General features: G+C 56.5%; 1 protein-coding gene across 2 annotated transcripts; it reads right to left on the reverse strand.

Moving 5' to 3' along the window:
• Positions 1-8,601: 8,601 nt before the first annotated feature.
• On the reverse strand, positions 8,602-26,195 carry CYGB (cytoglobin). 2 transcript variants are annotated; one of them, XM_069032908.1, is made up of 3 exons: positions 24,496-26,195; positions 14,033-14,264; positions 8,602-13,352 (listed from the first exon to the last, which is right to left on the reverse strand). In XM_069032908.1, the coding sequence occupies exons 1-3, from the start codon at positions 24,636-24,638 to the stop codon at positions 13,188-13,190; spliced, it is 540 nt and encodes a 179-aa protein (XP_068889009.1). In that variant the 5' UTR covers positions 24,639-26,195; the 3' UTR covers positions 8,602-13,187. The 2 variants fall into 2 exon arrangements, with proteins under 2 accessions (XP_068889009.1, XP_068889008.1); XM_069032907.1 differs by lacking the exon at positions 24,496-26,195 and adding an exon at positions 18,808-21,982.
• Positions 26,196-26,878: the final 683 nt, after the last annotated feature.

Raw genomic sequence — 26,878 nt, forward strand, 5'->3', positions numbered from 1 at the left:
GGCCGGCCGGGGCGGGCCCGGGGCGTGGCTTGGGGCGGGGTCTCTGCCCGGGGCGCTCCCGCGGTCCCGTCGGGCACCGGCTCCATCCGTGGGGAATCTTCCATGGGGGATGAGCCCCTGCGGCCTTCCCGGCCGTCTGCCCCGCGGCACCGGCAGCTGGGAACCGGCTCCGTCAGGACTGGGAGCTATCGGGACCAGCCGCTATAAGAACCGGTCACTATTAGGACTGGCTGCTCTTAGGACCAGTCACCATTAGGACTGGTCACTATAAGAACTGGTCAGTATTAGGACCGGTCATTATTAGGGCCAATCGCTAGTAGAACTGGTCACCATTAGGACTCTAAGGCATGGCCCCCCTGACCGCACTTCCAAGCAGTGGGCACTCCGAGGTGCCAGGCAGTGTGGCACACACGGCACGGGCTGGCACAGCCCAGAGGGCTCTGCAGGCCCAGGCAGGTCCCTCTGGCCGGGCTGGATGCGGTGACTCACGGCCGGGATGGGGCAGCGGGCAGTGGCCACAGGGCCGGTCCTGTTGGCCTTCACAGCCTGGCTCATGCCGGGGCTGGCAGAGATGAGCCCCCTGGGAGCTGCACCTGCTCCATCACCGTCAGCACTGGGTTGTTCTTCTTCCACAACAGCCTCACATTCAGCTCCCCTCCACCCCTACAGGGGAGACTCGGTGCTGGCAGGATGTGGGGGCTGAGGAGAGACCTTTGCAGATCGGGTTTGGCACGGCTGCATTGCTGAGGGGTCTGTACAGGACAATGTGCCCTGGATTTTGCCACAAAATAAATTCTTGATTCACGACTGGCTAAAAGTCCCAGGAGAGCACCAGCAGAATTTACAGCTGGGACCAAGCAGGACCAGGAATTTTATGCCTTGCTATCCAAATCTACAATTTTCCCTTATATTTCTTTTACCTGCACACCCACTGTGCTAAACCTGACCATGGGTGGTGCAGCTCGGGTCCAGCTTGGATTCACTGATGCCTCTTAGGGCGCTGAGCTCATGCTCTCATCAGCCCTCCACCTTCCATGGCCTCATGCTCAGCAAATCTGCTCCCAGTTCCTGGTCGAAAAGAGGGCGGAGGAAGCTTTCTGTTCCTGCCGGCTCCTTTGAAGCTGTGGTTTGAAGCGGGTGGAGAAGGGAGAGCCCGGCAGGTGCCGGGATGGGTGTCTGGGCACAGACAGCCCGACGCGGGCAGTGCCGGGGGATGGAGGTGTTCCCTGCCCGTGACTCAGGGGTGAGCAAAGGGTGAGGTGCAGGTGGCAAGCAGGGACCTGTGCCAAGGTGCCAGGCACTGACTCCTCCCTGCATTTGGGAAGGGACAGAACAACCTTTGGGTGGGATAAACAACGGCTGACAAAACCTGTTGCTGCCGTGGCCCTGCCTGCATCCTGCTCCAAGGCTTGTGTCCTGTGGGATGTGTCTCTCCATGGAGGAGCCAGGCGGGCTGGCAAAGCCCACAGAGAGGAAGAGAGGAGGGTGACTGCCACCTGTGCCAACCCTGCTGAGCGTTGGGCAATAAGGAAGCAAAAGAAATGACCGAAAAACCCCAAGGCAGCAACAACAGGGTGTTGCATCACTGCTGGGGAGATGCTCTGCAGAGCACTTCCCTTTGTGGAGCACATAGCCCCACAGCCTGGCCAGAAGTGTCCTGGCTGGTCTGTACCCCAAGGAAGGCAGGGAGGGGACACAGCACTGTGTACCCCAGTGCTGGGAGACTGTCCTATGCAGGGTGCTGGAAGCCCCCAGAGTGATGTACCGGGCCCAGGGCTGGGGCATCTCAGCAAGAGACATTCATCCCTCTTATTCCATGAAACCCTCCAGGGCGGGATCTGTCCCCAGCAGCCTGGAGCCAGCAAGGTCCTGCTGCTCACTGCCCACCCAAGGCTGGGAGGGGGCTGCTGTCAGGGCAGGTCCTGTCCCTAGATGTGGAAGAGCATTGCAGGACATCTGAGCAGCATCAGGCTTCTCTAGGAATCACAGCAGTGAAGGTTTCAGGGCATTTTAAAGAGGATTTTCAGGGGCAAACTCAGCCTCGCTGTCCTTGGCCTTGTACCCTGTAGCAGCAGGTGTGATTTATGGTCCATTCAAACCCAAACCATTCTATCATTCTATTGCTATTCAGGTATGTTGGAAGAAGGCATGGCAGCTAGTTTTTCTTCCCAAGGATGCTGCTGAACAAACCTGGGTGCCAGTGAGGCTGTGGCATCAACCCCGTTGTTGTGCTTTGGGAGACCTCCTGGAGCTGGGAGGTTGCCTGCTCCCTGTGGAAAAGGAACTCTGCATCCTGGGCGTTTGACCTTCCCCCTCAGCAGACACCTCCAGTCCAGTCTGGGGGACACAGCTGGGAAGGGTCAGTGTTATGGGATGTGCTGGAACTGGATGGAACTGGGGGGAAGGTGTTTTGTGTGGGCCCCCACCTGCGGAGGAGCTCCGGGAGCTTGGCATCAGCTCCAGTGACTTTTCAGAGGAAGTGTCACAAGGAGGCTTGGGACAAAAGATCCCAGTTTCCACAGCCTCAGAGTTTTTGTGTTGTAAAAACTCCACACTCCCATCCCAAGGCTGCAGTCCAAGGTTTTCCAGTTTTTCCAACTTCTTCCTAAAATGCCCAGGTTCTCCAGGATTTTTTTCCCCCATTGTTGTCTTTTTATGAGCCCCCCCTGGCTGTCTTAAGTTGCTCCCACACGAGGCAGATGGGTTTGGTTTGTGTCCCCACAGCCCCTCTGGACAGCTGTGCCCCACATCCCTTCATGCCCTGGGGAAAAAACCTGCATGGAGGGGACACACCTTGCCCCATCCCTTACCACCAGCTAGGACCCTCCGTGTCCCGCTCCCACGCGTGTCCCTGCTGCCACCATCCCCCGGGCCCTCTGGAATTCCGCAGAGCCCCTGCGGGCGCTGTGCTGGTCCCGCAGCTGGATGCGCCGCGCTGCTGTTCCCGGTGCGAACGGCAGAGGCCAGGCCGTGGCCGCGCTCCGAGCGGGAGCGAAGCTGTGCCAGCAGCAGCAGGGGATGCTCAGCCTCTGCCACCGCTCAGCGCTCCCTTCCCTGTCACCTCCTCGCCACCAGTGTCTGCTGGTGCCACGCGGGGTGTCACAGCTGTCACCCCTGCCCAGCTCCTGAGGACACGAGGAACCCTGCGGACAACGTGGCTCTTGGTGCTTCAGGCAAAGACAGAAGTTTCTCCTGCCAGGCAAACTGGGAACTCAGGTCTGGTTCTGGGAGGGCAGAGCGCGTGGAAAAGCCCCTCCAAGGTTTTCCCACCGGCATCACAGGGTTGGTGGCAGCGGTGGCACCTGGCTGTGTGGCAGATGGAGCTGGTGGTGTCACTCTCACCTGCCTGTCCCTGCTGCTGCCCTGCCTCAGCCATCGAGGGGCTGGGACATGGGGACCAGCACCCACTGCCCACCCGTGCCGTGCTCTGCAGCTGCCCCCAATGCCCTGGCACCCCAGCGGAGACGGGGATGCTCCTGCTCACCCCGAGTTCACAGCCTGGGCAACTGGGGGACCCCGGCACCCATCCTCAGAGCCACTGTTACCCTCAGATCCTGATGGAGCCACCCTAAGCCACAGATATTAGTGGGAAAATTTGTATATTTACCTCTTTCAGGGCACTGTCTCCTCCTGCCCTCTGGCCCTCCCACCCTCCCTCCTCGGCCAGCCTGCAATGGGAAAGTATTAAGAAATAAAACAATATCAAATGTAATCAAAGGCAGGCTGGTGGGAGTTTGTCTTCTGGGGTTTCCTCCTCTTTTATTGCTTTCCCAAAGAATAAACATTTGGGAGGACTCTGGAGTGATTTAGTGGAGCAGGAAAGGGCAGGAGGCTGGGAGCTGCCTGCTCCCTCAACTCAGCAAATTCTGCGACTCTGTGAAATAACCCAGGATGGCCCAGCCTTGGGGATTTTCCTTCCAGTGACTGCCCAGTCAGATGACAAAGCTGGCAATATCTTGGCTTGGTGGGGACCTGTTTCCCCCCCGGCTCTGGGGCTCGGTCAGCGGGAGCTGCTGGGACAGGAGCTGGGGCAGAGGATGCTGCCCTGGAGAGGAGGAGGGATGGGAGTGGGCGAGTTCACGGCAGAGCGGAGGAAGCGCTGACCTTTGAGAAGCGATCTTCCTCGCCCACTGCTATTTATCCAGCATTCCCAGTGCTCCTCCTGCCGAGCCTGCCGGTGCGCGGGGCTCGGCGGATCCACGGCTGGCTGAGCAGAGGCTGCAGCGCCGTGTTTGCCTGATTCACCTCCAGAGAGGTTCCCCGGCTGCCGCCGGAGCCGAGCCACGCTGCATCCAGCAGCTGGGCTGGGGGGGAAGCAGAGCTCCGTCAGCCCCAGCCCCTCTTGGCTGATGGGCCAGGGGGGCTGCAGCATCCCAGGGAGGGTGGGGGCTTGGTACAGAGCACGGCTGGATTGCCAAAACACTTCCCCTGTGCATCGTTAGCAGCCTCCACATTGCTGGAGCCCCTTCTCTCCACAGGCACCCCAGTACCTGTGGGCACAGCACCTCTGCAGACACCCCAGCCCTGCATGTAAACCCTTCTGTCATCACCCCAAACCCTCTGCCAGCCCCTGATCCCAAAGTGAACCATGGCACAGGGAGTTTCCATGGAGCAGGGAACAACCATTATCTCACTGACCTCCTAGGCAGCCGCCACCACAAGGATTATTTTTAAATCAGGTTCCCAAAGCTGACAGTACTATTTCCAGGACCTGCTTCCTGCCTTTTGCACCCTTTTGTCACCTCTCGACCTGGTGGGGGTGTCACCCAGTGCCCTGGCGGATGCAGGCCAGGGACTACTTTTCATGTGGGTAGATATAAAATATATAAAAATATATTAAATCCTGATTATAATCGTAATTTGCTGGCTGCAGAGCACCAAGTGATGCACAGCTTTTGGCAGACAGATGGGGCATGGGCTTTCCTAAGTTTAAAATAAATCAATTTACCTGTCCGTGCCCTGCTGGGCTTTTAGCCCAGTGAATCCTCTACCAAGAAAACAATGAAAATAACTGAAAGTATTTGTGGTTATTTACTTAAATATCTAAAGAAAGGAAATGAAAACCACACTATTCCTTAGAAAAGTATCCTCAAACCGAATCCCTCTGCTATAAAAATATAAACCATAGCAATGTGGCAGAGCCCGACGATTATTTCATTTCAGGATCTGTTTGGAACATCAACCTCAAAACAACAGCGTCTGCGGGGCAGTTTTCCAAAGCTTTCCCTTAAAGAAAATATATTTTTCAATTCATGAAAAGGATTTGTAATAAACAGCAGTAGAAGTCCCACCTGTTTCGGGCTGGGAATCCCCCCAGCAGCGAAGTCCTTGAGTGATCTCTCGGTGTTTAGTGTGAGATGGGGATATTCAACGGGAATGTGGTTTTTTAGTGGTTTGTTCCCCATCAGTGAGGAGTGGGAGTGGCCCCCCAGGCCAGCGGGGAGCAGAGGGGGCTCCTGTCCGGGCACGGTGCTGCCTCTCAGGGTTCAGATGTCCAGGAGCACCCCGGTGCCTTCGGTGTTGCTTCCTCCGGCAGCACCCAGGGGGTCCTGAGGGAGACTGGGCTGGGCTGGGGGCTGTGGGCCATGGCTCCCACCCCCGCCATGTCCCTGGCACCATGGGGTCAGCTCCTACGTGTGGGGAAAGTGTGGTTTCCCAATCCTCCCCCCTCCCTGGGATCCCAACCTTTTGCTGCAGGAACCCTCCTCCTGCTCCTGGTCCTCCCCCCCATCCTCCCTCTGCCACCGGCTTTGCTCTCTCTCAAGAGTGCCTGGGAGAAAAGAAACCTGGCTGTAAATTAACCGGGAGGATTTTTCAGTCTGAGCTGTGCACTTCCCCCCTTTCTCCCCCCCCCGCAGCGCTGTTATTTCATTTCGGCTGCCAAACTCCCGGGAATTAATCCCGGCCGGCGCTGACAGCGTTTACATTCAGCGCTGCTCAGATAAACCATATCAGCCAGCGCAGCTGAAGAGGAGCCGGGCGCGGAAGGAAGGGCTGGCTCCTGCTCAGTGTCAACCCCACTGGGCTGTGAGGATATTTTCCTGCCTTTTTCCTTCTCCCTGGGGGCTTTTCTCAGAGCAAGGAGCCACCAAAAGCCCCGCGCTGGTGAGAGTGGCCATGGCGGGGTTCATACAACGAAGCCTGGAGCTCCTGGCTCTTATCCTGGTGCAGATAACGGAGAGGAAGAAGGGATGTGTCCTTCAAGCTGGTGGGAATCTGCAAGCTCTGTCTCCCAAGGCTTCTCACCCTGTGCCACCCCACACCCATGGGAGCACCTCTCCTTACTGCCAGCTTCCATGGGATGGGGTTTCATCAGAATTTCAATAGCCATGTTAAAAACTGCAGTGCAGTTATTGCATATTCCATTTTTTAACCCCCTCCCCCTGCAGCTGTATTTCTGCCTGTCCCTCACAGTGACCTCCTGGCCCTCCCCTCAGCTGTCACCAGCTGCCAGCAGGATACGGACACACGGTGCAGATGTGTCACCTCTGATCCCACAGCAGCACCAGGATGGCGGGGCCATCATTCACCCAGCTTGTGACAGGCACTGGGCAGGAGCACTGGACCTTGTGGCCAGTGGTGTGGATGGAGGGGCTTTCCTGGAGCTGGAGCACGGACAGTGGACTAGGAGCATACCCTGTACCATGCCTTAGCAATCAAATTCCCCTTTCCCTCCATTTCCCAGCCCACAAAACGCCACTGGGGCCACCAAGGTGCTTTCTCAGAGCTGGATCTCCACCACCTCCCTTGGGCTATGGGTGTCTCCTGAAGAGCAGCATCCCCAGGCTGGGACACTTGAGTGGGACCAAGGTGGGTTTAGCTCTCCACGAGCATGGGGCAGTGAGGGTGTGATCCCATAGTCCCAGCCCCTGGGCCGATTTTCCTGTGTGGTGTGAGCCTCAGCCTCCCACCCTGTCTCCTTTTCCACCAGTACTTGTAGAGCACTGGCGAGGCCACTGGGTCTGGGTCACGGCGTGATCATCACAGCCACCCTGCCGTGACAGGATCTGGGGGTAAATATTAGTACGAAGTGAAGGGCTGTGTACATATTTTCTCCCTGCAAGGTAATGCTGAAATTCCCTGCTCCTTTTCAACAAGCTGTTGGAAAAAACAGCCCCATTTTAGCACCCTCTGGCCACTGCTGGGCCTGGCTACTCTCAGCTCAGCGTGCAAAGGTCTGAGAGCTTCGGCTCCCCACTGCAGCCTCCCCACTCCAGAGCTGAGTCCTTTTGCTCGTGGTTTCCCAGACGATGTTTCCCATCTGGAGCAGAGCAGTGTGCAGGCTTTGCTGTCTGTTCACTTCCGCCTGGAAGTGTGTACAGGATGTGGCAGAGACTCTGAGGATGGCTTATTAATCACATTAACAACACCAAGTGGTTTTTTACCCCACAAGAAAAGGCACAGCAGGAGAAGACAGATTGAACCAGGCAGTTATTCCCCTCCCCACATGAGCAGGCCTCTGGATCTCTTTGCTGTGTCCATGGCTGGTTGGGCTTGGTTTGGTGAAGCTGTAGGGAAAGACAAGGGTTCCCCTTGTAAGGCCACACTTGTCACTGTGGCTTGGGGATTACAGAGTATCTCGAGTGCCTGCCCAGGGAAAAATGCCACCACTCAACTGCTGTTTTTTCCAACATGCAGGGCTGGAGGACAGCATTGCTGTCCTCAGCCAACAGGATAAAAGTCAGCACCAGGCTCCCCAAGACTCTGAGCAGCCACCAAGGCACCGATCTCTGCCCTCCTCCCTCTCAGAACTGTGTCCCCCCAGCCTCAGTCTAAACTGGGATTAGCTCCCCTTAAACTCACGTGTGGCCAGGTGCTGGTAATTTCTACCACCCTGGTGGGATGGGTTTTCCCATCCTTGAAAGACCATTCTGTACTTGGAGTGAAGAGAAGCACAATAAACAGCATTGCTTGAATTTGTTTTCCGAGCCTTGTATCCCACGGCAATGGGGCTTATGGGACCATAGCATGAGTCTGTCTGTTTGTCCATCCACCCTCTGCCAACAGCTTTGGAAAGGTTGGCCAGTGTCAACTAAACTTGAGAGGGCTGTTTTGTAAATGAGGGAGCTGGGAAGACCCATGGGGGGAAACCACAAAGCGACCCAACCCTACTGCAACCCATCCCCCCACAACGTGATCCAGCCTCAGCGAGAGGCTCAGGAGGAGCCGCCAGGGACTGAGACGCGGAAAACTGGGCTGCTGCTGCTCAGGCAGCTGTTTGTTATTTTTACAGGCTGGGAACAGTCTCACAGTCCTTGGTGGTCGTGGCTGCTGCATGCTGTGGCCATCAGCGAGTATTTTGGACTGGTTGGGCTGCCAAAAGCACAGGAATAGCTCCTGATCCAAGGAGAGCCCCTGCTGGTTTGTACAACATACCTGGAAGCCAAGTGAAGAGCCTGGAGGAGAGGCAGACCCTTCCCTCCCCACCTGAGTGCACTGCTAATATGCCTCCAGCCACCTCTACCACCCTTGGTGGGCACATCCCCTCCCCCTTTCCAGCCAAAAAGCTCCCTCAGAGTGAGCAGGAACCCCCAGGGGCAGCCCCCTAACACCCCTTCACCTCGTAGCCACCGCATCAGAAAGAAACCAAGCAGAGCGGGAGGGGGTTTGATTGATTTATCCACTGAAGATACAAGTTTCAGTTTAATAACACCATTTTGTCCGGTTACAAACATACTAAAAACCTACAAAAAGAAAAACAAGTTACACCCATATACACGGAACGCAGGTAGAAAACCAGCACGGAAGCGCCGAGGGACACGAACATGAACAGGATCCGCAGCAGGAACAGGAAAGACACGGAGTTACATCAGACCGCGCCAGCTCACGTCTGTGGGTCACGCTGGGACTGGTTCAGACATACAACAATTAGAGACAACTTCAGCTATGGAAAGTAATTAGCGCCGCAGCCCGGCAAAGAGGTCGGAGCCAGGCGGGTGGTTTTGTCCCTCCCTTTCCCTAAGTTGGTCCAAGGTCAGTGCATGGGTTTTCCTTTTATCCCTCTGTCTGGCATCGATGGTGCTGGCCCCGAGCAGCCCTCGCTCCGACGTCCCCGCACCAGGGCAGCTTCCCTACAGCAAGGGGCAGGGAAGGCTGAGCTCTGGCACCAGAGTCCAGCCAGGTGAAATCTGGTCCCCACTGAAGTCGCTGGGCACCCCCTCCAGGGAGTGGGGAGATGCTGTGACCTCTTGCCTGGGACAAAGTGGCAGAGATGCGAGAGGACTCCCCAGGGAGAGCTCACGGCTCGGCTGCCTTGGGGATTTGTTACCCCCAAGAGAAGATGAGGTTGGTGGCATAAGGCCCATAAGGGTCCTGGTGGTGCTGGGGGGTCTCTCTAGCTGGGTGCCTGCTGAGCTAAACCTGCCATGAATGTTGGGCGTAGGAGGGGGAGATGGGGTGGGTGGGATCCATGCCCCTTCCCAACCCAGTGCTTTCCCATTCCCTCCAGTGCTCAACTCCCTCTGACCAAATGTGGAGCTTCAGGGGAGGGGACAAGAGTTGGTTGACATGAGCAAGTGCTGCCAAAGAGAGCCAGGACGAGGTGCTCAAGGGGGACCCTGCTCCAGGGACACTAAATCCCCCCCTCACTCAGCATTTCTCTACCTCTGGCAGGGGGCACAAAGGCTTTCCCACCCGGATCACAGCTCCAAGCCCAGCCCTTGATGATAGCACCAAGGTGCTGGCTGAGCCAGGGGTTGGCTGGGGCTGGGGGACACAGGGAACCTCCACAGGGCAGGAGAGAGACCAACTGGCCCCCAACATGTGCTGGCATCATGCCCTGACCCCCAGCTTCTCACCCATGAATCTTGGGGAAAAGACTTTGCAAGTTGATCCCTACCTGCCACCACCAAGGAGAGCAGAGCTCAGCCCAAAGTGCCCTTAGCTCAGCCTGAGTGCACCACGAAGTGAAAGGTCAAGCCCCAGAGAGCAAGACCTGAACAAAACGGGGATAAAGGGGCCCCCAGTTGGCTGTGGTGGGATCAGGGGGGAGCAATGGGCTGGCAGCGACAGGGAATGGCTGTGCATGGATGTGTGTGTGCCGGGGAGCCACGCACAGAGCCAGGACACAGCCCCCCCTTCCTGCTCTTCCACATGGCATTTATCAGCCCTGTCACTCTGGAATGGTACTTTTTCCTTATTCTGCTGATCTTCATCTCTTCCCCAGATGAGAATGTTCCTGGATCTAAGCAATGCCTCCTCAGCTGCGGGCGGCAGAGAGGGGGCGTTCGCTTTATCTCCATCTCCTCCCCTCCCGAGCTTTGCCCTGGCCACCCCCCTGCTTCATGTTACTTCCTACGAAGCTGATAAAAATAAACATGTTTTTGTTTGCATCTACTGGACTGGCCTGCAATTTGGCTGATGGGGAGCGGGGGGCGCTCCTCGAGGGACAGCAGCTGCACACATCTGGATCTGCTTTAGGAAAAAGTGCCTGGAAAAAAAACCCCAAGCCCAGCGCACGCACACGTGGGCGCACGAGGCCGCGGGTCAGCTTTTTCTAGGGATGTAAAAAAAGAAAGGAGAAACCAATTGCCATTTAAAGGGGAGGTGGGGGGACCTCGCTGCTGCTGCTGCTCCCCAAAAGCCAAGGCACATGGGTAGGTCGGGTAGGAACACGGAGAATTTCCAGGCGCTCCAAAGTGGCTTCTCTGCAGACTGGGAGCCCAGTTTTGGTTGTGGGAAGGGAGGGGAAGGGTTTGCGCTGCAAAAATAAAATTCCCACCTGGAGATTATTAACCTCAAAGGTTTATGTGCAAATTTTGTCTAAAGATGAAACATCCCTGTACGGAAACAGCCCTGGCCCAGCATCTGCAGAGCACAGGGAGTACGTGAACTCATCAGAAATATGTGCTGCTGGCCTCAAGGCCTTGGCAGGAGCCAGCAAAGCTGTGCTCCAGAGAGTCCCGTGATGTGCACACACAAATATCATCTAACAGTCTTGATCCAAGTGATCCCTCTCCAGTCCTGCCCTGGAGGGAAGTCAATGGCTGAACAGGTTTTCCCCATCCATCCCTGCCCCGGGCAGCAGCAGCTGTTTGAGGGATGCCTCCACTGACACTCGAGGGACGAGCAGCTGCTCTGACACTCCAGTGTGAGCTGGAGGCAGCAGCTGCTGGCACCTTCGCCAGTGCAGGCTGGTGGGCTGAATTTTGGGGGTGCTGACTCTAACTGACAGCCCACCCCATGAGCAAAGCAGCATCACTTGTCACCCCGTGCCTGTCCCTTCCTTTTACAGCCCCTGGATCTTGCATGCTGCCATGCCAAGGACAGCTGTGCCCGAGCTGTTATTGCCACCCAGCTCTCCATGGATGCCCAGGACGTGCCTTTGCTCCAGGCTCCATTGCTCCTCTCCATCAGTGGTAGTGTGGGATGTAGGAAGGAAAGAACTGCAAGGCCAGAGTGGCTGTAGTGACATTATTGGAGTCCTGGGGCTATTTTGAGACATAATAAACCTGTCCCTGGGGATGATTAAAAGCACAGGTGAGCAAAGCAGGAGTTTCTGTCTGTCTGTCTGCTCTGGGGGAGGGAGGTCAGCCTGGGGGAGTGACTGCTGCCCCCTCCAGCTGTGTCCCCACAGTGGGGGGATGTCCCCAAGGCGGCTGTGGGGATCCCAGTTGGAACCGTGGGCTGGTTGCCTGTCCAGCTGGCATCCAGGAGAGGAGCTGGTCTCTCTCAGGGAGCTGCCAGCTCTCCAGGACAGCAGTGGAGCGAGGCCAGAGGAAATCTCAGAAGGGAACCCTCCTCCCACTTCAACAGATAACATTGCCCTTAATGCTAGAGCTCTAAAAATAGCAGAGGCCTTTAGGGAAATATTGGGTGGCAAGGATTCCAAAGCTTCCCAGCACATCTGACATTTCATCCTCAATCCTTTCCCAATCAGTTCCCAGAAATCTTCTAAATCCAACCACATGTGGGCAGGAGGCAACGGGGCTGCTCCTCCTCCCTTTTCCATAACTGCAGGGGAAACTGAGGCACAAACCAGGCAGACTCACCCAGAAGTTCAAGAGGAGTCGGTGTTAGAGGCGGAATGAGTGCTCCAAGCCCTGCAGCCACGTTTTGGGGGGTGTGGGAGAAGCCTTTGTCAGGCACAGGCAGGAGCACTGCTGTCCCCGGGAGGGACACAGCTCCTGCAGGGGCTGATTTCTACCAGGCACTTTATTCAGAGGAACCCAGTTTCACCACGAGGGCAGGAATCTGCTCTGTACAAGGTATTTATTAATTTTAACAGAGAAGGGACCTTTCCTCACACCCAGAAATCCCTCCTAATATGTCCATGCCATCTTTCCCCCTCCTGGTCACAGCCTGATCCCCCTTCTCACTGAGAGGGCAGAGCTGGACAGACAGACCTCCACACACCAGCTGCCAGGGCAGTGGCACATCGTGTGCCACCCAAGCCCATCCTCAGGGAGCTGAAGGGCAGTGGGTGGACTCACCAGCTCCCCACGTATGGCACAGGCATCCCACCTACACACCATGCCCTGAGCCACGAGGGGAGGCAGCCCAAAGGTGTCCCCCTCCTTCCCACTCTCTCGCGCTGTGGGAGCACGTCCCTCCCACCCCAGGAGGGTTTGCAGCAGCCAGCCAAGGACAGGGACTGTGGGTGACAGGAGAGGTGAGGGCTGCTGCCCACCTGGAGCACAGGGTGATGGGCACCCAGAGTGGCTCTGGCTGCCGGCCCTGCCACCGTGCCAGGTGATAGAGAAAGTGCAAAGCAAAGCATTCTCGGTGCCAGTCGGGGGTCTCCACGTGTGCCCCCAAGAGCCAGGTTTACCCAGGGGCTTCGCATGGAAAATGAGGGTTGTGTTGTTCAGCAGTGAACAGGGCAGCAGCACTTGTGCAAGGGACTTTGAGATGGTGCAGGTGAGGTGCAGGGTTTGGGAGGTGGTGATGGACGGGCCAGGACAGGAAGATGGAGCCAACAACCAACGCTCTCCCCTCGCCCTCTGCATCCCCTTCCAGCATCCCCTGCAACTGCTTCACCCCAACCCACCCACACCCTTCATGGTTCTGTGGTTTTTTGGCTTAGTTAGTTTGTTTTTAAACCCCATGGAGATCAAATTGTGACTTGGCAGCTGACAGAACTGGCCCTACCGGGCTCCCCAAACTGAGCAAAGATCTTGAGAAGAGACCAGAGTGAAGTCCTGGGGTGAGCGAAGCCCTCCCTGCCCCTCTCGTGGCCCCCTGGGCGCTCACAGGGTGGCAGTGGGGTACTGAGCCCAGCCCACCTCCTTGTAGGCCGCTGTCACATGGGTGTAGATGAGGGTCTTCATCTTGGTCCAGGCTCCGTGTGCCTCTGGGGTGAAGTCGTTGGGGTATTCCTCAGCAATGACCTCCAGCATGACACCAGTGAGTTTCTGGGGGGGAGGCAGACAGCCAGCAAGGGGTTAGTAACTCTCCAGGGAGCTGCTCACAGCAAATTTAGCTTTTTTCTACAGAAACACTTGAGTCCTGCTGCTGTCTGTAGGACACAGATATCCTGGAGGTCTCTTGATACCCCTGGGAGCAGCCAGGACAGGTAACCAGCCTGCCCAGGCAGCAAGATGGAGACCCAGGCCTGAGGAGGGAGCTGCTGGCAGGCTGAAGCATCTCCCCAGTCTGGGCACCTCAAATTATTTACAGAATCACAGAATATTCCAAGTTGGAAGGGACCCATAAGGATCATCAAGTCCAACTCTTAAGTGAGAGGCCACGTGGGGATCAAACCCGCCATTTTGGTGTTATTAGCTCTAACCAGCTAATTAGCCAACTAATTGAGTCCCTGCTACCACGCTTAATTTCCAAAAGAAGAGGGACACACCAGGTGTGTTTCCCTGGGCAGGGGGAGGTACCGGGTGCTCTGGCACTGGCTGTGAGTGGGAACGGTGGTCTCCATGGAACAGTGTCACAGTGGGACACTGCACCTGTGTGGGGAGCAGTCCCCACATCCAGCCAAGCTTCTCCAGCCAAGGAACAGGCAGCACCAGCTCACCACGGCTCCTCTTCCCCTGCCCTCTTCCTAAAGCAGCCCAAAGATTATTTTGCTCCTATCCTTTACCTTAAAGTAGATGGGCTCCACTTTGTGCTTGAGGGCGTGGGCCTTGCCCACCAGGGCCAGGACAGAGGAGACCTTTTCGGAGTCGTTGAGGTTCTCCACCACGGTGTTGATGGCCCCCATCACCCTCCGAGCGTGCTTGCGCAGCTGCAAGCTCCTCTCCATCTCCAGCGGGTCCTCCATGTGCTTGAACTGGCTGAAGTACTGCTTGGCCGAGGGGAAGTTCACAAAAAACCTTCCAGAAAGAACAGACACGAAATGCCATCAGGAGGGGCAGAGCAGGCTGAGGGGTTAAAGCCAAGCACGGAGGGATGGAGATGCTGGAAGCCACCCCCTGCGTCTCACACAGCCAGGGCTGGTTTTCCTATCGAGTTCCCCAGGAGCTGCAGCATTGAGCTGTCTGAAAACCAGCAGGTTGATGCCTTTCTCCCAAACCCCATCTGCTACAAGGTCAGCACAGCTGGATATTCATCCACAAAGCAGAGGCAAGGCTGAGTTCTTGATGCCCAGAGATGCCACCCGGGCGTGCCAGATGCTGGATACGTGCCCACATACATCAAAACATCACATCCTGCCTCAGAGAGCTGGAGATGAGCATGAAAACCTCTCTTTACCCCATTCAGCCTCTCCCTGCCCCTCTTCCTTGGTCCCGTGGGCTTTATTTCTGCACGGCGACCCAGAACAGTCTCCCCTTGTCCAGGTTGCCTCCAGCTTTCATGGATCAGCCCCACCAGAGTCTCCAGCAGGACCTAAGCCAATGGCACTGCTCATCTGTGACATTTCCCCCAGCACAAGGACACCCCAAACACTCACCAGCCCCTCTGGGGGGCCAGGGGATCCTCTTTTCTGCCAGATTAAATCAACCCCAATGAAATGCAGCTGAAAGAAATGAAGTTGTGGTCGCAGCTGATATACTGAGCTCCCCAGGGAGGTGGAGGACTGGAGGGGGCAGGGAGTGGAAGGGCACAAGGTGACAGGGTACCGGGCTGGAGCCACCAATGCCAACACCACCCATGCCAGCATTGCAGCTGGGGCTGACACTTGAGTCACATTAACCACCCCCTTCCACCTAATTTATGCAGGAGAAAACCACGTCAGCGTTTGCTCCCTGCTTTTGCCCAGCTCCCTCCCTCCTACGGGGCTCTCCCTGGCTCCTGGACTGGTGAAGGATGCTCAGGAGGAAGCAGAGTGCTTCCAGGCTGTCCCCAATCATTCCTGGCTCCAGGCAGACTGCATCCTCCCCTCCCTAACCCCCTTCCCAAGCACCATCCCAAACCACGGGAACCTGAACCCATCCCACCTTTCTCTCCAACCATCACTGCTTGTCTCCAGAACCAGGTGGGATCCTCTTCCCCACTCACCACTCCATGAATAATCGCAATATTGAGTACCAGGCTCTTTTACCAATTTGTTATCCTCCTTTTTCCCCCCTCCCTTCCTTCCCCCGCTCCCTTGGCTTGTGAAAGCTTGGGGGCATTGCCAAGGAAGCGGCGTGAAGCAGCGCCTGGAGTGCACCACCGCTTCTGTTGCTTCCCCAAGGCATCTGGGATTCATCAGATGGCCCAAAATAGGTTTTGGAGGTGTGAAGAGTGTGCCGAGGAAAGGATGGGGGAGGAAGGAAGGTGGAAGGGGGGGGACGACAAGGTGTTGCTTTTAAAACCCAGAGGGGACCCATGACAAAACTCCTCTTGTTGTTGTGCAGCCTCCTCCACCCGGCACGGCTTCTCCTGACACATCTGGTCCCTGTCGGGAGAAATCACTCCCAGGCCTGGCTGTCTCCAGCTCCTGCCACCACAGAGATGCTCAGTCCTTCAGCTCAGAGCTGTCAGAGAGGTGCTGGGGGATGGAGCTGGCCAGGGCTGCATGGATAGCATCATTCCCGGGATTTAAGACATGGCATTTCCCCACAGAAGGGCAAACGTTCCAGTCTGGTTTAATGGGACCATTTTTTCCAAGGGGACTCAGCATCCCTCTGCCCCCATCCCATCTCCCCCCACCTCTATTCAAGCTGTTGCAGCTCCAGACACCCAGCAAAGCCCTCCAGCTCCAACAGGAATCATCCTGCTGGGGTCAGAGCTAAGGGTTTTACCATCCCTGCTAGTGGATCTTTCCCCCTAACAGGCATCCTCCCAGGCACTGGGAGCAGGGGATGTCACAGGAAGCAGGACCTGTTGCCCCAGCCAGGGGATGGAGGCTGCCAGCTGCTCCCTGCATGTCTCCACCTCTGAACCCCAAACCACGGGAAGCTCCCTGAAAAGCTGTATTTTATCTCAGCAGAAGGGCAGGATGTCCTGGAGGCATGGGAAATGAGTTGAGAAAAATTCCTGGTCTGAAGCAGGAAGGGAATAGCAAGAGGGAACTGACCTCTGCATCACCAGGAATGCAGTGTGTCCCCAACAAGAGAAGGGCCAAAAGGAGACCCTGGGACCATCACTTCCACCTCTCCCCACTTCTGGCCAGATATGCCGGGAGCAAAGACTGGTTAAACCCCCAAAATACCCCAACCTGGGTGAGACTGGACCAATGAAGGATCCGAGTACTTGGCTTCCAACCTTTCCCTGCTTTGCAGGCCCTCAAGCTGATGGCCCCACAGGAGCTGAGCCCAGCAGCTTTCCCAAGGGATCTGCCATCAGGACAGCAGCGATGCTGGGGATGGAAAAGCAGCAAACCCTCAGCTCATGTGCTCAGTCCTGTGTCTGCTGGATTTCCTTGGTGGAGAACTGAAACAGAGGAGCCCAAAACATCTTTGCTTCAAACCCATGGATGGCCAGAGACCTGTAGCCACCTCTCCCTAGAGAGCAGCAGGCGCCTGCAGCAAGAACTTCTACCTGGAGCAAATATTTGAGCTGTCAAACCACAAAGAAGAGGGAAGGAGGCTCACTCAGTGGTAGTTGTTAATAAACAGAGAAGATTAATTGTACACAAAGGTTAAATATAACCAGAAGAAAGGAGGAAAAAAATAAAAGGAATAAAATAACTCAAACAATAGTGAGTTAGAAGAGGTGTTGGTTGGGGTTTTTCCATCTGCAGATAATTTTGAGAGTTCAAATCTCTCGGGCTCTGGAATTTTTTTGGATCATTATGCGGGTGTGTGTGGTTTAGGCTTTTTTTCTCCATCAGAGTCATTAAAAGATGATATTTACCATTGCATATCACACAAAATGATGATTGATAGGAACCAGATGCCTGCATACCGATCTCATTAAATTTCTTTTTAAGCGATTCCATTCTGCACCCGCTAATTTGTACTCTGCCAGCTACATCTGGACCCAGCGGACAGGATGTCAGGATTGCTTTTCCTCTCTCTTTTGCCCTTGTAACAACTTTAAGGACACAACCATTCCCAGTAGCAGAGCCAAAGGAAATAATTAAGGTGCAAACCCACTGCAGTTACTGGAAACCTGTTTTCTGTTAAGGAAGAGTGGCTCCTCCATCTTCCCCACCTTCCTCCCTCTCCCCAGAGCAAATCCTGCATGGAGGAAATCTCCAAACCCAGCCACCTCCTTGCCTCCCCAGCTGGAAAGAGGACGCCTGGATGCTGCTTGGTCCTCCTGAGCATCTAAACCCTTGATACTTCACCTACCCTGTTTGCAAACCACAGGGTGAAAATACTTGTGAGCCCTCAGATCTGCTGGGAAGCTTCAGCTGAGCCCCCAGCCAGCACTTGGAGCCTGCTTTTTTCTAGGTTTCCACAGAACCATTTAGGTTGGAAGAGGCCTTTAAGATCACCAAGTCCAGCTCTTAACCCAGCACTGCCAAGCCCACCACTAAAACACGTCCCCAAGTGCCACATCTACACATCTCTTCAATCCCTCCAGGGTTGGTGACTCAACCTACCAATGCTTTCATGTTTTCTCTCGCCTCGTCCCTCTACGTGGGAGAAACTCTAAGGCAGCCTAGAGCCTCTCTGTGTCCCTTTTCAAACCTCTCCTTCCAACTCCTCTCTGCTCGGGTGCCTACAAAGCAGCTGATAATGGGTAGGCAGGTGGTGTGTGATGCTGCTATTTATTATGCTGAGGGCTGGCTCACCGCTTCGCCTGCATGTTCCCCCTGCTCCTCCCAGCCACCTGTAGCCCATCATCCCCTTTTCAGGCTGGGGAAAGGCTCTGGGTGCTGCCTGGGTGTTTACCCAGCCCAGGGTGAGGGAAGTCTCAGCCGTGTCAGTGCCACAGCTCAGCAAGACAGGAAAAGGCAAACCTAATGAGGAAGAAGAGGATTGTGCCTGCCTGCTCCAGGGTCCTGTCTCTGAAAGCTCCTGGACAGGTGGAGATGGTGGTGGGCAACATCTCCAGCTCCGTCATAGGAGGGCTGGAGGGAAAAGGGCCGAGTCCCCCATCCACACGCTAATGCTAAATTGAAGTTCTTCTACAGCTGAGAGAAACGTGGAGCTGGCCTTCCTCCAGGTGAAAGCTGCACCCCGCTGCAAAGCCTTGGGAGCAGAATCCAGCACAACACTGAACCGTGCTCGGTAATGCCCCAAGGCAGAGGGACCAGGACACCCCAATGAGGCTGGGAGTGGACTCAGCGGCAAAGATTTCACCAAATACATTTGGACATGAGCTAGAAACCCCCAGGGGCATCTGCTGCTCACTCCTGTGTGCACAGCTCACACCTCCACGTCCTCACTGCTGGTGTTTTCCCCAAGCACATGTGTGGGTTCAGCCCAAAGGCTTTTGGCTGCATGGATGAACCCTTAGGGTAGGGGTAAGGACAGCTTTCATCAGAGAAGTGAAATAACAGCGCCCAAGTAGCTTTCCCAAATGTCTCTGGATACCTACCTCCCCTGGAGTTGGAAGAAGACCCCTGGCTGGGTAGAGAGGTGGGTAACACACATCCACAAGGATGCAGCCCATGTTCCACTAAAACGGAGAACCCGTGTGTTCCTGGTGTCCACCACCATCCCCTCTCCCATCCAACGCTTCCACGGTGATTTCCAGCAGCCCCGACTCAGCCCTGCCTGTGCTTGGGCAGGATCGCCAGCCAGCCCAGCCGGCATTCTGCGTTCCCCAGGCACCCTCAGCGCCTGCCAGCCTTGCCAGGGCTGTCCTGACATTTCCCTGCCGTTAATGAGCCCTGAAGCTCCACAGGCGAGCGCTCGCCGAGCCGCGTCCGGGCGCGGCCCCGCTCCGCCGCCGCAGCCCCATTAACGGGGCGGGCTGGCAGAGCCGAGAGCTGGCCCTCGCCGCCGGCTCTGGAGGAGGGATCATCACGGCTGGAACCGACCCATCCTTAGCCACAGCCAGGGAAACTGGCCGGGGAAACTGCTCGCCCTCTGTGTCTTTCCTCGCCGTGGTCACCTTGGATGTCCTTGCAGCTCTCGGGGTGTTGAGTGGGATTTTTCTGTCCCCACGTGGCTTGCAAGTGATGCAAGGGCAGCACGGGGACAGGGGACACGGGAAAGGCTCTTCTCTGGACATCCCAAGAGCTGCTGGCAGCCCCGAGGTCGTGGTTGGTGCGGGGTGTGCCACAGGGATCCCCACAGAGCTGCCTTGGCCATGAAGAAGCCAAAAGGGCTGGTCCTGGGAGCTGTGACCAGTGAGACAACGCAGCCGTAGGAGAAGGGGCTGTTTGAGCTTACTAAACCCTCACTGCCCCCTCACTGCTCATGGAGCGGTTGGTAGGTTGGGAAATGTCCCTTATGCGTGCCTGTGCCAGCAGAGCAGAGCCCTGCTGCTCTCTGGCTCTCCTTGTCCCCAGAAAGAACGTCTCCCCAGCTTGACCACAACCATTCACAAGCATGGAACAAACCGTGGGACAGGGACTCTGCTGCCGGTCTTTTCAGGGGGCCCTTTTCAAAGAGAGATATTGCATCTCTCTGAGCCACTTTGCCCTGAAATGCGTCCTTCACCAGGCAGGAACAGAGCCTTTCCCTATGGACACCTCTGCAAAACACGTTGGCTTTGGGGGTAGCTGTAAAATCACTTCTTTAAATGCCATTTTTGGGTAGATTCAGTCCATACTTTTTCGATTCAGCTGAAAAAAAAAAAAAGGGTTTCTGCATTGCCAGACTCATTACTCAGATTTTTTGCTATTTTAACCTAGAACTCACAATAACGTCTGGCATCCAAGGAGTGCTTTCATATTTTAAAGCTCTTTGCAAACTGTCTGAATCCAGGTGTGTTTGCTCAGACTAAGCAGCTGTCGAAATCCAGGGGCCTGATCCTGCATTGGCAAACCTTTTGCTTCCCCTCCTACACCTCTTGAGGGGGAAAGAGCACACCAGGAGTGATGGAGAAGGTGGAAATTTGGAAAGCTGATGGATCTGAAGTGCAGACGGAGGGAACAGTGGTGGAGAAGCCCTGTGGAGGTGGCACAGCCTGTGGTGGCTGAGCCAGGTTGCGTTGCCTGCACTTGGCACGGCATTAACATTTGGTGCAGATTCTCCTGGGATCTAACAGAAACTATCCCTGGGTTTTATCCCCTGCTGGGATCCATAAAGTTTTGTGGTCCCACATCTGTGCCTGTGGTACGTGTGTGTGGGTGTGGGAGCGAGCGCGTGCGCCGGCCGGGACAGGCTGCGTTTTTAACCCTGGTGTCCTGGGCTTAGTCGGGATCTGCAAAGGATTGAGGGTCCCAAGTCCCCTCTGATGTTCACCCCTGGGTGCTCTCAGCCCCGGGGTGCTGTGGAGGGCTGGGCCAGCCCCGGGTGTTCGCATCCCCCAGCCCTGTCTCAGAGTGTTGCCAATGAACTGTTGGAAGGGGAAAAGGGGGATCTTGGGGAGGGATGGCCACGTGCTGGAGGGGCTCCTGCACTGTACAGCGAGGGCTAGTGCAGGTTCTGAAGGCTGCCCTGCTCCCCTGGCACACCTGGGCTCCCCGCTGTGAGCTCTGCGCTGAGGGAGGGTTCAAAAAGTGCTCATTCCTAAATAACAGATGGGGAAAGTGAGGCGCAGCAAGGGGTCTGGAGTCATGGGGAGGCTACGGAAGAGCTTCAGCCCCGGGCTCCCAGCTGGCCCACTTGGGAGCCACTCAGCCAGGAGGCACAGCCCCCTGTGAGCAGCTCCAGGCTCCAGCTCCAGCCCCAACTCTGCTCCAGCTCCAGCAAGGGTTAAGGCAGCTGTGAGATGGAGCCTGCAGAGGCCCCTGAGCTCCCGAGGAGGAAGATGAGCGTGGCAAGGAGACTCTGCTTCCTCCGGGGCGAAGCTCCCCACCGAGGAAATTGTCAATTAGCGACATAGTTTCAACCACAGAGCGCAGATTCCCAGGATCCGGTGGCTGCTCAGCCGTAGTCCCCATTATCCGTGTTTGTGTCCCCCAGGGTCCCAGAGCCCTGTGAGATCAGGGACCCATCGTGCCAGGGCAGGACCCCAGGGGTTTGCTGTGGGTTCAAGCACCAGCAGCAGCCACGAGGGATGGGAACATGATGCCCGGCTCTGTGCCTCAGTTTCCCCATCTGCAAAGCATGGAAAGGCTGGGGATGGAGGGGTGGGATGCTTGTTAGGGGCAGAGGGAGCTGGGCTGGGCTCCTGCAGGATGGCAGCACTGCAGACCCCTCCTCACTGCCTTTTGGGGGGCAGTGCTGCCTCCCTGCCTCCACCCTGGATCAGGCCCCAGATTCATTTCAGAGGTGCTGCAACCCCCCAGCCCTTCCTTTCCCACATGGGAAAAAGTAATTCCCTGCCCTCAGCAGCTCTGAAGGGATGGAGAGGGGATGGAGCAGGCAAGCAGGGAGAGACCCTCTGCCACCAGACCCAGCTGAGTCCCTGGTCACAACCCCGACCAGAGAAGTGCTGACAGATTTACCTGCTCTCACCACTCTGCCTGTGGGGGTTGCATCAAAGGGGGTCCACAGCCACGCATCTCCCTTCCTTCTCCCTGGCCACACCTGTGCAAACCCCTTTCTGCCTCAGTTTCCCCAGCTAGGTGAGCAAGAACACCAGGCGGGCACTGGTGAAGCAGAGGCTGACTGGGGCAGCTCCCAGCCCCCGGCACGTTGTCTGCGTGCCCACCCAAAATGTGCTGGGCGGGTCACCCCGCACCGACCCCACCGGCAGCCGCCCACTGCCCCCTCCCCAGCCCCGACCTCTGGAGCTGCTGAATCATGTCTTGGGAAGCGGCTGCCGCCGGCCCGGGCTCCCGGCCGCCTCCACGCATGACCCACTTCTCCCGGCGGCTGCTGCCAGCTGCGAGCGCAGCTGGGAGAGCGGCAGCGCCGGTGCTCCAGCCCCGGCCAGGGCTGCCCTGCTTTCCTCCGGCACGTGCTTCCCCAGGGAGCTCAGGTGCAGCTCAAAGCTCACAGCAAAGCTCAGGGCAGCAGCACAAAGCCCTCTTTGGGGACAGGGTTTGTGACCGGGGGACAGCTGTGCCATGCGGGTGCAGGGGAATGTGCTGCTCCAAGAGGTGCTGCTGGAGGGGGTGGTAGCTCTCCCAAATTGCATCACTATCCCCAGGGACATGCACCGAAAGGCCAGACCTCACTTTAGGCATCCCAGGGAAGCTCTGGCTGAGGGAGCAGGTGGTGGGTTTAGCTGGGATGTGCCAGGGTGCATGCCATGACTAAGGATGAAAAGGTTCCCAAGGAGCCAGGGTTCACCCTAGCAGGCAGCTCTGTCCTGCTCTGTTGTCACAGCAGGAGAAAACCTTCACCACAGTGCCACAACTCTGCCTGGATAAAAAAAAATCCCAAACTGGACCAAAAACTTCTACTGGGAAAGTTTGAGTTGGGACCAGAGCTCGGCCACACAGTCCCCATTGCCACACCTCAATGCCCCTCATGTCCAACCCTGCTCTGAGCTCCATGGGGGCTCCAAAGGCAATGAGCTGCCCTGGGTGAATCCCCCATGGCATTGCCACGAGTCCCTCAGTGCCAGCAGTGGGCACACAGCCACTCTCCCTGTGTCTGTGGGCAGTGGGCACCTGGCAGTGCTGGCAGATGGGGCCATGGCCTGATCTGGGTGCTGGGCAAGGAGCTGGCCATGCATGGCTGGTGGCCAGACCCCGAGCTGAACCTCATGGGATGGGGCTAAGGGGGATTTTGTAACCCCCAGATCCCTGCCAAACCCAGTCCAGGTAGGTTTGGTGTCCCCAGCCCCAGGGCTGTCACGCCTCCTGACTGCCCTGGCTGGCTACAGGGGGTGGGGGCCATGGGAGACCGGGCTCGGCCATCATCTGGCTCTGAGAGAAGGAAATGTTTGTGAACGAGGTGGAGAGGGGGGTCAAATGTCATTCTGGAATCTGCAAGGGGGCCTTGGTAAGAAAATCCCATTGCAGTGCTGGCAGCGAGCCTGGAGGGGAACTGGCTCTGCTCATGGTGATGTCCAGGGAGGCTCTGCTCCCTGCATACCCTGTGGGCTCGGGGCTTTAGCTCAGTCTGTTGGAAAACTTTCGGATGATTATTAATAAACAGCACATCCATCCAAGGGGTTCCCTGCGCACCCACAGTCCCCTGCTGCAGGAGGAAACTGGAAGGACACAACCCAGTCTCTGGCCTCCCACCTGGGGTGCCTGGTGTTTGGTCCAGGTGGGAGTCTGACCAGGGACACCCCAGCATTACTGACCCCAGCGATGAGTGGTGTGACTCTCTGGACAGCACCTTTGCTGTTTGCCAATAGATCATTGAGGGCATCTCACCTGCCCCTCTCCTTGCCCTGCCCGTCCTCCCATCCCCTCTCAAACAAGGAAACGGCCTGTTTGTGCCATACCCCACCGATACCCCAAACTCCCAGTGGCACCCTGTGGGATTTCCACTTGGCGCTTTCCCGGTCTACCTGGACATGGCTGTACTCCCAGACAACACAAAAACCCCCACCTGCGTCTGCTCCTCACCTCCAGGGCATCTCCCCTGCTCTGGTTGCAGGTGCAGAGCTTCGAGCTGCTGTCTGTGCCCCATTGCCATCGGGAGATGCTCTGCACCCCCTTCCCGGGGCTGCTGGCTCCCTGTCCCCCCACTGCCCCCTCTCCCGCCCGTGCCCCCCACAGCCCCCTTCCACCGCCAACTTCAGCGCTCTCCTTCCCGCCGACGCTGCCGCCGGAGGGACAGATGGTGCCCTCGGAGACACACCTGCTTGGGTTTTATCTTGGCTCCCAACTTGCATTATTTCACCCGCCAGCCTGCTACGTACCCGTGCCATCCGCACGCCGCTCCCTGGGGGGGGGGGGCAAAAACCCCAGATCCCCAACCCACCCGCACCCGGGGCTGAGCTCCCCCCGCCTCCGCCGCCCCCCCAGCCCCGGCCGCAGGTTAAGGTGACCTTTGCATGGAAGCAGCGTCCCCCAAAGTCCCCGGCAAGGCTCCCCCCGCTCCCCCCGCCGCTGCCACCCGGGCTCAAAGGTGTGGGAATCCGAGGAGCGCTGTGAATCCCTCCCTGCTCCCAGGCAGCAAATACACCCAGCCAGCTCCCCACTCGCTGTCATTCATCTCCACTCAGTTCTATATATTGTTCTGCCTCTTTCTCAGCTATAAAGAGATTCAGTTGCATTTGCTGCTTCTTATTTTTTTTTTTTTTTTTGGTTTGTTTTTCAAATACCTGATGAGTATGGAGACCCCAACGTCCTCGCAGTTTGCATATACTCTGCTCCATATCTCTTGAATAACCTTTTTTTCTGCGTCTGAAATCTCTTCACTTCTTTCCCATCTCTCAATCTCCATTTCTCCCTGGACTTTCTCCATGAAAAACAGCCGGCAGGATCCTCCGGGAAGCCAGGAGGAGATAAAGAGAGATGTGTGTGAGCGGGTATATCCTGCGAGAGGAGACAAGGTGTTTGCTCGGCGGCTCTGCGACGTGTGGATGTGGATGGATGTGTGTGTGTGCGTGTGTGTGAGTGCAGCTGCCTGTCGGCGTGTTTAGATATTGAATTTAAAAAATATCCCGGAGGAAGGATGCGTGCGATTAGATTTGAGATCTCCTAGTGCTGTCCATGGCTGTAGTTAGCTTCAGCTCGCCTCGGATGTGTGTGGCTGACTGACGAGGAACTGCCTAAAAGTAAAATATTCAAAGGCATTGCAAGACCAGCCTCTTCACCAATGTGTGAACGTGAGCTCACTTTCTCTCTCTCTCCTCCTCTCTCCCACTCCTCCCTCCTTTCCTTTTTTTTTTTTTTTTTTTTTTTTTTTTTCTCCCCGAAAGGGAGGGATGAGAGAGATGTTCTGGGCAACATCAGGACGGTGCTGGCGGGGGGAGGTAGTGCTTCAAGTTTTTTTTCCAGCCCTTTGTAAACAGCTCAGAGGAAATTCAGAATCCAGAGTGCTGAGTTAAAGTTAGCCCAACCGCTGGCTGCGCCGAGTTCTGCCCCGGCTCTCCTCTTGGCGCTCCCTGATTTTGCAGGAGGTGCTGTTTGGAAGGACAGACCCTCGCTCATCTCCAATTCTCGGGCTGCAAAGACAGTCGAGGTCGAGAGGGGAGCACGAGGCACCCCCACTGCCAGGATCCCTCTGCCCCCCAAAAGAGATCAGGGTCTGTCCCACGGGGACTTTTAAATGCTAGGAATTTGCTCTCCCTTCTTGTGGCAGGACCCGGCTGAAAGGGATCCCGAGTTAAGGCACTCGTGAAATGAAGGTATCGTTGTCACTCCGCGATTGCATCGCTGCTGGCAGCGCCTTGGCAGGGAACACCTCCTCTCCAGGCTTCCCGCCGCCTTCGTGGGTGTGCTTTTGGGGCTGGTTTTTACCCAAATGCCATTCCCAGCTCCCTGACAATCCGGCATGTTAAACCCACAGCACGGTCCATTTGCACGGAGAGCAGGAAAATCCTCCGGAGCCGTGTAATAACCGCGAGTCCCCCAGAGGGGGATCGGAGACAAGCGAAGCAGCGCTGGGCTGTGCCCCGCCGCCTCCCGCAGCCGCTGCGCACCCCGGCAGGGCGGACGGGCAGACAGACGGACAGACGGACAGACGGGCTGCGGGTGCCGCTATGACGGCCTGGAGGGCGGCTGCGCCCCTGGAGGGGCTGGAGCTTCGTTACTGCAGAGCTGTCGAGGCTTTTTGCTGTGTTTCTCCTCCAAACCAGCCTCGGCCACCTCCCCGTTAGCAGCCGCCAGACTGGTGGTGTCAGCAAATTTGCTCTTGCGGAGCTAATGAGAGCTGGTGGAGAACAGGCTGCCCACAGATCCCCCACTGTGGGTCTCCCAGGGAATATGTGCTGGGACAGACCGGGAGCCCCACGGATCCATGAACCCCTGAGCTCGAGTGCAAAGCTCAGCTGCGAGCTTCTGAACCCACCAGAGTGACAACAGAGCAGTGCGGCCAGCCTGACCGGGCCAGAGGTCAGGAATTGTTCAGTAACACCACTAGCAGCTGCTGAATCATCAGATTTTCACCAAATTGGTGAAAATTGGATTTCCTTTGTGCCCATTAGCCACTGGGATGAGCAGCCATGAGCCTCAGCTCAAATATTAGCTACAGTGTCCCTAGGTGGTCACCAGGCAGCAGAGAAACCCCTCTGGACCCGGGTTGGCACAGCCAAGCTTATCACCTTCCCTTGAGGTGCAGGGGAAGAGGTGCTTTAGACCTAGCTGAAACCCAGAGACACCCAGCTTAAACCCAGAGCAAAGCTGCAGTGCAGTGCAAGTGCTTTCAAAAAGGGGAAGAAATCAAATTCTGACCAGTATGAGCACTGGAGGGATAATCTGGGTGGAGCGTTGGTTATCACTTGCTGTGTGTTCAAAGAAAAGGAATCTTTGATGCTTTTGTACCCGGTGTCCTAGCCCACGCCAGGCTCACAGCCTGGCACCTGGTTCCTGGGTGCAGAGGGTGCCTTTCCTCGCTCCCTGGCACCAGGAGCCAAAGGGTGTGGGCTCAAAAGTCTCCACTTAGAAATATTAAAATATTAAAAAATGTTAGAAAAGTAAGTGAGAAATCCCCCAGCCTTTTCCAGGTTTCTGCCTCCCCCTCTGGGCTCCTCAGGTCTGGCC

This window comes from Aphelocoma coerulescens, chromosome 18 (genome assembly GCF_041296385.1).
Source record: "Aphelocoma coerulescens isolate FSJ_1873_10779 chromosome 18, UR_Acoe_1.0, whole genome shotgun sequence".
Lineage (NCBI taxonomy): Eukaryota > Metazoa > Chordata > Aves > Passeriformes > Corvidae > Aphelocoma > Aphelocoma coerulescens.